Source organism: Notolabrus celidotus, chromosome 13 (assembly GCF_009762535.1).
Source record: "Notolabrus celidotus isolate fNotCel1 chromosome 13, fNotCel1.pri, whole genome shotgun sequence".
NCBI classification, from domain to species: Eukaryota; Metazoa; Chordata; class Actinopteri; order Labriformes; family Labridae; genus Notolabrus; species Notolabrus celidotus.
Genome location: NC_048284.1, coordinates 11333455 through 11345438, shown reverse-complemented (window position 1 = coordinate 11345438; position 11984 = coordinate 11333455). Strand labels below are relative to the sequence as shown.

Below are 11984 nucleotides of genomic sequence, written 5' to 3'. Positions count from 1 at the left end.
CAAATTACTCCACTTACCGATGAGTACTGATGGACATTATGACCTTTTCTCCAAACCCAGCAGAAAAAAAGAAACTTTTTTTTACACAATTCCTACCAACAGCAGCTTTAAGTAAGATTTTGGAGCTTTATTTTAGCTAGTCATTTGTTTAGTATATTTAGATTTTTGTTTGGTGATTAGGTAGTACTGTGGGCACCTGAGTTTATTTAGGTAGGTAGGTGGCTGAAGGCCAGCATGCACCTGTGTGGGCCTATGGTTTTTTAGCAGCCCAAGAGAGGCAGCAGGAGCCGTGATTTTTCTTTGTTCATTGTTTGCTTGCTTGCTGTCAAAAATAAACCATAAGAGACGTTGACATTTTGCATGGACATTGGACTTTCTTTTGCCTGCGTACATCACATCCCCACGGTGCATCAGTGACCCTTTGATTATGTTTAGTTAAAGTTTGAGTTTGATATTTTGTTTATTCTTTGAGTATTTTATGACAAATGGTTACTACAGTACTTACCCCCCTACCTTTCACCTTATTTTAATAATTCGTGGTTGTAACAGGGACACGGTTTTTAATATTAACTCCCAATCCACCTGTTTTGAGTTTTTTGAGTTTTAATTTACTGAGGTCCTCCCAATTGGATCCCCTATATGGAAGCCTTAAACAGACATGCATCCAATCATGTTGTTTCTTTGTTTTCTTGCAAAAAAAATAAGAAATTTCAGTGGTTAACCCAATATCTTGACTTATTTTTTTCATTCTTTCTGGGTAACTTAGCTGTTTTCCCCACGACATTGGATTCCTTTATTTCACCATCTTGAGGTAACCACACTTGTTTTCTCTTGATAGTGGGATATTTATTTGTGATCCAGAAAACAAAACAATAGGCTCGTCACTGTCATGGGGCAGACCATGGCATGCCATGCTGCCATTGCTGCCAATTACGAGGTAAGTTAAGCCTATCTCTGTTTGTTTTGTGCTTTTACAACTCTAGGGATACCTGAGCATCCGACGTTTACCTTCAGAAAACTGTTAATTCTCCCTTTCATATGAAAATGGATTACATAAAATGTAGTGATATGTGCCTGCTTAGGGCTCTTGTGCCTCCCAAACTTCACAGTGCACATACTGTATGATCAGAGCCCATTTTCCTTTAACTATTCTTCAGTGGTACTTCTCCATACATTTCTTCCCCCCCTATCCTCTTCACACTGGGAGAGATGAGTAGCTTTTAAGTCAGACAGTTTGTATTCCTAAGCCTTCCCCCTTATTTTTAGAATTCTATTGTTTATATTTCCATTTCAACAAAAACAGAGACATGAGTTTAATCTGAATTTATTACCTCCAGTACATTGTTTTGTTGAGCAATGACAACTAGGCAGTTAAAAAAATACAGTACACTTAACTTAAACATTAAAGCATTATAAAGCATACCTAAGGCATACAAGTATAACTTTCCTAAAATGTACATCTTTACAAAGTGTTTACAAATAAAAAATTAAAATAAAAAAAGACAGAAAAGTGCAAACAGGGTCCAAACTGACGATCCCCACCAGTGAAACAGAGGACAAACTGAACAATGAAAATAGAACATACTTCATATTCCTTACTTTTCTTAAGTTTGATGCACATTTCCTGGTACGAGCAGTAGGCCGTGGTTTTGTGCTTTTTTTTTCCAACTTTTGTTTGTTATGGTGACCTGAAACTTGTGATAAGCAGTGCGTGAAAAAAAAACCCATCCACTTCTGAAAATATTCACAGTATTTGATTCTAATTTTTCTTTTTGCCCCTTAAACTGAACAAACCCTTCTTTTAATAAATACATTTTACTTTATTTTACATTGTTTGTGGCTTTGAGCAAAAGCAAATATGGCCAAAATAATGAGATGTTCAAATAAATAACAACCGTAGTGACTTTTGAAACAAGTTTAAGAAGTGTGTGCTCGATTCTTGGTATGCATCAATAAAAGAGAGAACGTTTGTGCAGTGTGAACCATACTGAAATGACTGAAAACAATCATACCCTTTTAGTGACTGTGGATGCAGAATCAGTAGTGTGACAGTGTCCGATAATGTAAACAAAAAAAAAAAAACTGTTGACAATCCACTTGAAGAAAAATCATATACAACAAATACAGTACTGTAGGCTATAAACCAACCATCCTTGTTCCTGTCCTTCGTGGTCCCTCTTAAAAACACATGTTAAAATGAGCAGGATTTAAAAACAAACACTGTTGAGATGCATATTTCACTCTGGATGAAGGATGCCCCCTGACAGTATGACATAAAAACATAACCAGTTCACTCAGATGCTAAAGAAAAGGGAAGTCCTACTGTTGCTTATAGATTATCTACATATAAGCATCTTCTCCTGATTTTTAAAGCTTGATAACCTACAGAGATGTCAGGTCGAGTGAAATACAACAACTTTAAACAGACTTAAAAGTCAAAGTCTAGTTACAACTTAACCTATGGAATCTTGTGTATATTGTTTACAGTTGTATCCTTTGTTACATTTAATGCTATCAAAAGCTGAGTAAAGTGACAATCTAGCCTGTGTGGAGGAATCGCAGACTTTAAATGCTTCTTGTTCACAGCTGCTTGATTATGTAAGCACATTTAAAACTGTAGCCGCTAACAGCCGGGTTAGAGGTTAGGATTAGCTAGTGCTGAAAATGCCGTTTAAATAATCTTGACAGCGAGTTAAAAGACGGAGCTTGAGGAGGTGCTCCTTGCAAGGTAAGTAAAAGTTCCACAAAGTATGAACAGATCCCCTGAACTACTGTCTGTGCAGTCCCCCTACAGAATCAATCCCTAAGGCTCCAATTTTCTGCTCGAGGCTCACACAAAAAGCGTAAAAGAATTGAATTCCGTTAAAAATTAAAACCCCTTCAGCCACTGTGATGCCTTTACAAACCACTGAGACCACTTTGAATTTGCCTCGTCTTGCTAACTTTTCCCTCTTTGAAACATACACAAGAAGACGACTTGAACCTGGAAGTGCTAAGGCAGCTCACATGCAGACTGATGTGGCAATTTGTTTATTAAAACAACTATCATGTTTTTAAGCCCTGTAACAGAGTGCTCAGGTGTTAGAGGAGGTTGATGTCTGCATTCAAGGACATCACTTCTGATCTACATTGTGTGATATTATTTATTGTCTGTGGACTATGATGTTGAAAGATGGGCATTCAAGGCAAAGCAGAAGTGTCCCTTGTGTTTCTATATGCTGTGTGTTTATACAGATTTGGCTTGAAGTTATCATACAGACTCAGGCAAAGCTGCTAGAGCTCAGACACTGAAACTTCTCCCTCAGGGACTGGACAATTTTGGGTTGGCTCTGCTGCGGCTCGCTCCACAGGTACTTCTCCAGCTGCTCTCGGTTTAGAGAACGCAGCGGGTCGCAGGAGCGCACCGGTGTGCTCGGCAGACTCTGGGAGTGGGCGAGACTCCGGTTTTGATTGGAAAGGACTGCCGAGCTGATGCTTTGCCTCGCCAACCTCCCCTGCTCTTGCTCGCTCTCATCCTCAGAGCGGATCTCTACATAGTCATCATCGTCTTCCTCGTTGTCCCTAAAATTTACCAAGTAGTTCTGGGTGGCGTTGAGTATGCTCAGTGCAGAAGCCCGGTTCAGGACCACCACCTGTTGACCGTCGTGTAACGTGATGTCTGAAAGTCCTTGAGTGGAGCGCTCTGGGAGGCTACTCTGCCGACCAACACGACCAAGACTCGGACCATGGAGTCTGTCTGTGGATCGGTCCACGGTGGGTCCATTACATTTGAGTCCAGACTGGTTCTTCTCTTGCTGCAGGTTGCCCTGAGAGCCGACTGACTGACAGTGACCAGACGGTGAAGACTTGGAGGAGGGCGAAGACGGAGCATTAAAAGAAGGATGTCTCTTAATGGTGCTGTACACATGCTCCTCTTTTTCGCTTGGCGCCGATATGCACGAACTCCATCTCTGGGACGGCGGGGTGGTTGGAGAGGGAGGCAATGTCATGAGAGAGGGGATGGAGCAGGAGGAGGTGAGTCTGCGTTGGGGGGTAGAAGACACACGAGCATCTTCACCCTCGCTGGACGAGGAGACGAAGCTGACCAGCTCCCCGTTGCTGTAAGTAGAGTGGAGCCAGTCCTCATCCAGAGAGGTCTCAGGCATGGATGGAGAGTACGGCAGCCCTGGGTGGGAGTGATGTGGAGTAACAGAGGACGGACCAGCTATGCCAGAAGGATCTCTGAACATGACCTGGTCGTAGAGCGTTGAGTACTCTGCTATCCTCGCACCTGAAGAGGGAGAGGAAGAATGTCAGGAAGAGGAACATTGATGCACTATCACCTTAATAAATAGGCAGGGTTAATATTCATACTCTTCTTTCAAGTTTAAGGTCTTCCTCTCAGCTATCTTCTGCAGCTACTTCTCGACCTTTTCTGTCTTTTGTTCAGGTTTAAAGTAGATTAAAGGAGCATTTTGCTTAAATTAGTAACCCCTGGGGCTAAAACAAATGCTTGCAGTAACAGCACACAGCTGAAAATTTGCCCTGAGCATGAGTCTCAGAATTCCTAGTCATGACATCGACCTTACAAAAATAAATCAGTGAGAGAGCTTCGTGTCCTGTCTTACCTATGGCAGCGCCCCCTTGTTTCTTTTCCTCTAAAATAGCTGCAAGGTCTTTCTGCTTCTTCTCATGTCTGGCTCGGGTAGATGAGTCCCCCGGGTCCATACTCCTCATGCGCAGCAGCTGGTTGGCTTTCTTAATCTTCTGGCTGTACTGCCGCGCCATCAGGAACACCCGGCTCTTTGATTTGTCCATCAGGTCCAAGTCCACGGACTCACCCAACAGGAGGGATGAGGACGCTAGGGGCGAGTCTAGACCTGCCAGCTCCCCTGGAAATAAGCTATGAATGTCCTTACGAGTAGGAAGCTCCACCAGGTCGTCGTCCTCAAGGCGGAAGCTACCGCTGCTTAGGCGGGCCAGTCTTTTCCGAATGTTCTTCCCCGTGCCTGGGAGGGGCTCAGGGGTGGCAGGGAGGGGGCGTGAGGTGGGAGGTGGGTTGTGGTTTTCTTCCGCTGCAGGGGTTTCAGTTAGTTGTTCAGGGAGGTTGATGACTGGGATGGTGAAAGATGGTGTGGAGGTGACAGCAGCGGGTTTAGGGGGTTGGTGTGCTGGAGGGCTCTTGGTTGGAGGACTTTGGGTCTTTGTAGGACTGGTTTTGACTGAGGAAGCCTTCTTAGGGGACTCACTGGCACCAACAGGGAAGGCGGCAGGGAGTCTATCAGCCTTCTTCTCATTGATCTTGATGTAGTTTTCAAGGTCGTTCCAGATCTCATCGACCTGCTCCGACATCTTGTCCCCTTTCTGGGGGTGTTGGGAGAAGGTCTCAGAGGCGGAGGAGGAGGAGTAATCTGGCTCAGAGGAACATGTGACAGGCCGGGAGATGTCGTGTTTGTGATCCTCTCTAAAGTGGATGCTCTCCTCGGACACAGAAGCTTTAAGGCTTCCAGTGAGGTCGTGTTCAGATGCCTGCAGACTCTCCCTCTCTTCTTTTACTTTGTTTTCTTCACTCTTTCCTTTGACCTCTGTCGTTGGAGGCTCCCTGAAACAGATGGTGTCATAGATATTCTCCTCTACTATTTTCAGCTCAAACCGCCTCCCCTCCTGCGCTGAAGACCGGTTGCTATCTGAGGAACTGTCAGGCTCAATCTTAGGCTCTGCGACCCCTGGAACCTCTGGTTCATTTAGTACCCTTGCTGCCTTCCCCTGGGATCCCTGTGCATCTGTGGAAGTCTCTTTCCCTGACTGGCTCTCCTCAGGGTCCCTTCTGACAAGGCCCATGCTCTTCAGGTCCTCATAGCTGATATTATCATACACATTTTCAATATCGTCTATTGTCAGTTGCTCAGCTGAGGAGGACCCTGACAAGTCATTGCTTGAAGATTCAGTGTGGATCACTTCCAGGTTGCTGTGCCCTGATTGGTCATCATCCGGACTCTGTGCAGCCTCTGTAGTCTTCTCCCCTGCGCTGCTCGCCCTCCGCAGGACTCTGCCCCCATTGGGTGGAGGGTCAATTTGCACAGTTGGAACCTGTTCAACGTGCCAGCTGCAGGGTCGAGCTGTCTTGGGTGAGGACGTGGCCTCTGACCTCTCTGTGGTCACCTCTGGTTCTGGTGCACCTGGCTCTGTGGGGACGAACATCTGGTAGATGTCTTCGTCCTCGTCATCAGGCTGCATGGTTCGTTGGCGGGTGGGAAACATGGCCCTGCGAGCGCGGTGGTCGGCCCAGATGTTCCTCACTGAGTTATCACTTTCGGTGACTACTACAGCGGGAACAGGGGAGTCTGGAGGCTCCTCTGTCACGTTAGGGGATCGGAGAAGAGGCGGGTGGTGGCTTCCTTCTCGTACGAGGCATTCTCTGGCTCTCTGCTCAAAAGGAAAGCACAAGTTGTTGTTTTACTCAAAGTTGAGTTAGCCCAAAATCATCACAGAAAGTTTTACAGTATATCTATATGTAATATACCTGTAAGTCTGACGGGCTCATGTTGAAGGATTTCCACTGCTCTATGCTATCAACAGATGCCTGAGGGTTGAGCCTCTTCCTGCTGCTTTTGCCAGGAACCCGCAGCCTCTTCCCACCTCCCTGAAAGCACAGTTTTTAACATTATTAGAATGTTTAAGCACAAAATAAATAAAGTTTGAATTGTACTTTTTAATATTTCTGCAAACCTATCACTCATTGGGCAGCTTTAAACTCACCAAGCCACTATCATCTTCATCATCTGCATCTCGCTGATGTTGCTCCTCCTCCCTGTCGCTGTGGTCGTAGTGATCCCCAGGGTCCAGGGACTCCTGTGATTGGTTAATGAGGCTACGGCTGCGGCCTATAGTGCCCAAAGCCAGCTGGGACACTGGTGACAGCAGGGTGGCACCAAGACTTGTTCGCTGGAGAGGAGAAAGGTTTTGAGAGGTCAGTTAAAGGAGTTCTGTGAGAGGGGGCTCCTCTACAAAACATGCGACTCATTAGGAGGTAATTGCTCACCTTATCGCCGTCTGTGTTTGCGGCATTTTGCTTGGCATTTTTCAACAGCTTGGACAGAGGTTCTGGAAAAACAAACAAAAAATGACTCACAAATTCATAACGTTTAGCCTTTCAAGGTGTCATCTTTAAAATAAAGTACATCGTCTATGATGTGTTACCTTTTCTGCGTCCTCTGCGAGGGGTAGGACCCTCTTTGGTCTGAGGGGAATCCTTCTTGTCCCCGTCAGGACTGAAATGAAACCCGGGATGATCTGTTGATGCGACAAGAAAAGATGCACCATGAAACATAAATAAAACTTAGAATAAAATCATCAAACACTTGATGAAGACCCTTCTTTGTGTTTCAAGAAAATACAAAAAATACAAAAGATTTTAATAAATCTATGTATTTATTCAACAATATGTTATGTAAGTTGGTACTTACGCATTGCATCCATCTCTAGAATTGCTTGTTTTGCCTGGAGTAAAAGAGATTAAGAGTGTAAGTTCAACAGGTTGAATCATGGGTGAACATACTTCAACACTAGATGGCGCCACATTACAGTCAGATCCACAGCACCGCTCAGAATCAACTCCTGACAAGTCGCCTCTTGATGTAATGACACTGAACTTTCTAAGTGACCTTCATCTCTGGAGACAAGCTTTGACTCGCACAGACAGGAGCGAGAAGAAACAGAAAACTGACCGACAGAAAATGAGAGAGTAGACAGAGCATATGAAAGAAAAGTGAGCGAGGAGAGTGAGTGTATAACTCAAAGGGAAGAAAGATGGAGCAAAAACAAAAGAGGGCAACAGGGAGTGAGATTTCTTAGACATCCAACTCAGAGTGTGTTAATGCCATCAGTGAGCTGTGAGTCTGCCTGGTGACGTGTTGATCTCACCTTGGCTGGGATTTTAGCAGGATGGTTTTCAAGTATGAGTCTCTTGAGGTGTAAGATCCACATGCGCTTGTCTTGCTGGGATTTAGCCTGAGGACAGAGCACAGATAGAAACATCAAAGACGTGCACTTTCAAAGTCAAATTAGAGGGTCGGGGATAAACCTTCAGAAATGTGGGACACAGTTTTCTTACATCACAACAATTATCTTTTATATTTCAGCAGTTAGGTAACAATGGTAGACATCAGTCTCCCAGCAATGAACGAGTCTCAACGAGTCCCTGAGGTGGGCCCGGACCCTCCAGAAAACAATCAGACACCTGCAAATAATCATCACACTTCTGTTTGCCGTCTTGCTTGACGCTGCAGGTAGCTGAGAAGTTCAGGCAAAACATGTAACAACAGACACAAAGACTGTGGTGAGGATGAGGGCTCTCTTATGTAATGTTTCTGTACCTGGACTGTGTGCTGAAGTTTGGGGTTTTTGTAGTGAAACACACTGAAACTGAGTGGTTCTTTGGGAATAACCTCCACCAGCATCAGGTTACAGCACTGCAGAACACAGGGAGGAAGTGTGTTAAGCCACTGAGATGAAGTTTGTATATTTAGTCTTTTCTCATCATGCCAGTAGCATCACTGACCAGTATGTGAGCCTTGTACGTGTAAGTTTCTTCTCGTTTCTTGGTGATGAGCAGGAGCTTGTCAAACAGGAAAAGAGTTCTCTCGTTTTTGGCTCGCTGTAAACGAAACGTTCCTTCGAGGACCAGCTCTCCGTAGCCAATCAGATCAGGGCCCTTCCAGTTGGTCAACAAGCTCTGGATCTCCTATAGAAAGACCCAAAAATACAGAGAATGGGAATGAAGAAACTAGAGAAACAAGTGCAGAAATGCAAAATTAAAAGAACAGAAGAATAAACATTTCATTTACTTAATAAACAAAGCTAGACTGATCTAATGTAGCAATCTAACGTAAAATATTAGAAAGGTGACTGAGAAAAACTGTGAAAAAAGGACATAACAGTGTTTGTTTACATCTAAACAAGTCCAAGTGTTCAATGTTAATGATAATGTGCTTCATTTAAAGGACAAAAATGTTAATTTAAAGACGTAATAGGGATAAAGAGTGGTTAAAACTGCATATAAACGGACTAAGTATGTAAAACCTCTACAGATAGATTTTGTAGATGATACCATTCAAGGACCCGGTGATGCTGTCTTGTCTTAGCTAATTTCATGTTTATTTATTTTTTTGAGTGTGACTTTCTGTCACTTATCTCTCCCGGAAATGTTTCTGGCTCACTCTAGTGTTTACATATTGTCACCCCCAGATTGTATTTAGTTCTAATAATCTCTAAAAATTGAGGACTGCAGAGGAAATGAACATTATTCTCTCTTTTTTATAAAAAAAAGTTCTATGAAAGATGAACAGGAGGTTAGATAATATTGTTTTTGTTCTACTCTGGTAAAGAAACAGTGAGCCAAGATGGTGGGGAAAAAATGTAGGAAAGTAACATTAACGTAAGAGAGATGTTTCACTTTTTTTTTTTAATCGAGCCCATCCTTTCTCCAGACTCTGACAGTAAACGTTTCCACACACATTCCTGAATTCACTTGACCCCTTCTGGCTCCCAGCTGATACAAGAAACAAGCCTGCCTTTTATGTGTCTTCCTTACGCAAGGCCATCATTAGCCCAGTGGAAAACACAGCGACTTGCGTAAGACGTGGGAAGGATCAGAGCGTTGGCTGATTTGAACCTAGACTTCACATAATGCAGAATAATAAAAGAAACCTGCTCCCTGGAAGCCTGGAACGTTCTGTGTCTGTTTTTGCTATCACAGAGAGAGAGGGTTGCTGTGGAGGACTGATACATCATAGTGGAAAGTATGGTGGAGTCCAAATACAATGACTGGTTTTTGCACAATTTGGCATCTATGTTTCTAACACTTTTTTCATGCCTTGCGTACCTGCAGCCGAACAGCATGCTCGTGTTTCCTCTTCATGTCGTTGATGTGCCAGGCCACTCTCTGCATGGTTTCGATGGCTTCCTGCACAACCTCGTACGTCTCTGTGTCCTTCTCCATGTGGTTGGCTATCTCCTGCACAAACACACACAAACAAACCCGAGGAGTAAGTAAGTGCACAAACTGCATGCACGTGCACTGACACACATTGCACATGCATGTTCACAGTAACAAATGCAAAAGGCTTCACTCATACAGGCATGCCATGTGTGTGTTTCTGCATATATGCATGTACTGTAATGCAAGCAGTGTACATATACAGGAAGCTTCATACTGAGGGCCATATGTCTAAACATTTGGCCTCTCCAGTGGAGACTGTCATTGGGAGCTGATCCAGAAATCCCGTTATTAAACCAGAGCACACAATCAGATAAAACATCATTGTGTGTGCTTTGCTAACATGTTTGTGCCTGTTTCTTTATATCTGTGGGCAAAGAGTAACTGTGCGTGTGAGTGTGTGCTTTAACGAGACAGACAACACACAGACACATACGTGCAGCAGTAGGTGGTACTTGAGGATCCTCTGCACTGGCTTGAGCAGGTAGGAGCCCAGGGGCAAGGAGTGCCGCAGAGATTCCTGGCGCTCGCGGAAAAACTTGGCCAACACCTTGTTCCTCATGCATTCTGTCAGCACAGCCACCGACCTGTGGAGGCAAAACATGGAGAATAAGATATCAGGGATGTGGAGTAAACTATAATTTGACAGTTATGACAAGAGAGAGCTGTAATAAGTGTACTGACAGACTATGCAATACTGAAAAAGAAAAAAAAATCACTACATTTTACAGGATCAGTGACAGTTTTTGTTCAAATGTATGCATACTGCCAGGATCTTAAACCATCTATTTGCCTTTTGCTGAAATTAATATAATAATTGAAATATGTGCAAAAAGTACACTCCATAATATTACACCAACAAGCCACAACGTTTAGACTTTTGAGCTGTGCTCCAGTTTATTCTATTGCTGCATTCACATATGTACATTACAAGGGCTCTTTGTTGCTATAATAACTCCTCCTGTTTATTCTGTTCATCAAACGATAATTCTTTTAGAATTAGAAGTTAATTTCATGGTCTTCTGTACAGACATTTCAAACAACAGTGGTCTCACTTTTTCCAAAAAAAGTTGTCATATTTTAAATCTTATCACTGTTGAGGCCTCATGTAAGCTTTACATTATTTTTTTTAACACATCATAATCAAGCGGCAACCTCCAATCTAAAAATATGAGTCCAATGCGGAAGTGCTAAAAACTGCAGTTCATCGAGGATCCGCTTGAGGCTGGCTCCGGAAGTACCGGAAACCACATACACATGAATGGGAAAAAGCTGATCTTTACAGCAGAAATAAACATGTTTACAGTCTGGTACAAAAGACGAGTGTAGTCTGGATAGCTCATTTCTTGATCGGCACACACTGTGAGGGGGGGTGAATTTTTTTCTAACGCAGCAATTTCTAAGATATTGAGATTATGAGTCTTCCAATGAGAGGCACAGCTGACTGTGGGAACACTGTAGCTGTTGGCTAGGAGGCTCAAAGCCCGCCTCTTTACGTCACAATTGCTCGACAGCAGTAATATGGCTGCTGCCGCCGACTGGCTTCAAAACAGCGCTTCAGAAACAGATGGGTGACGTTACGGATACTACGTCCATATTTTATACAGTCTATGGTCATAATACGCTAATATCAACAGCAAGAATCACATCCATCAAAACCAATTTTTCACAGACTGTTGGTTTAAGACGGACGTGAATAATGGCGAACCTTCATGGGAACTGGGCTTCAGTGTTTGGTGGTTTACATCAGGTATCTTGGTGTGCTTTAAAGTGCAATTGATTGATTGATTAATACTGACATTATAGGACTACATTATTTGTCAGTCTACTTCAGTGTCACCCAGCTGAAGGTCTATAAATTGTTTACAGAAAACCGTGATCAATCCCAGATCGGCATGTTTAAAACCATGTAAAGCCAATAATGCTAATTACTGGAGCTGCTGTACTTTCTTGACCTACAAGGGAAGAAAGAGCCTTTTTGATCAACAAATGTAGGCTGTGTGTGTGT

General features: G+C 43.5%; 1 protein-coding gene across 1 annotated transcript in view; it reads right to left on the bottom strand.

Moving 5' to 3' along the window:
- Positions 1–1308: 1308 nt before the first annotated feature.
- The window catches only part of LOC117824178 (pleckstrin homology domain-containing family G member 1), a 94299-nt gene continuing 83623 nt past the window's right edge, over positions 1309–11984 (bottom strand). The window contains exons 6-17 of the mRNA XM_034699591.1: positions 10413–10563; positions 9863–9994; positions 8540–8722; positions 8355–8450; positions 7903–7989; positions 7446–7479; positions 7180–7272; positions 7022–7083; positions 6739–6924; positions 6503–6622; positions 4608–6405; positions 1309–4270 (exon numbers count right to left, since the gene is read on the bottom strand). Coding sequence (XP_034555482.1) covers positions 3261–4270; positions 4608–6405; positions 6503–6622; positions 6739–6924; positions 7022–7083; positions 7180–7272; positions 7446–7479; positions 7903–7989; positions 8355–8450; positions 8540–8722; positions 9863–9994; positions 10413–10563 — 3952 coding nt within the window. The 3' untranslated portion in view covers positions 1309–3260. The remainder of the gene's footprint in view (positions 4271–4607; positions 6406–6502; positions 6623–6738; positions 6925–7021; positions 7084–7179; positions 7273–7445; positions 7480–7902; positions 7990–8354; positions 8451–8539; positions 8723–9862; positions 9995–10412; positions 10564–11984) is intronic.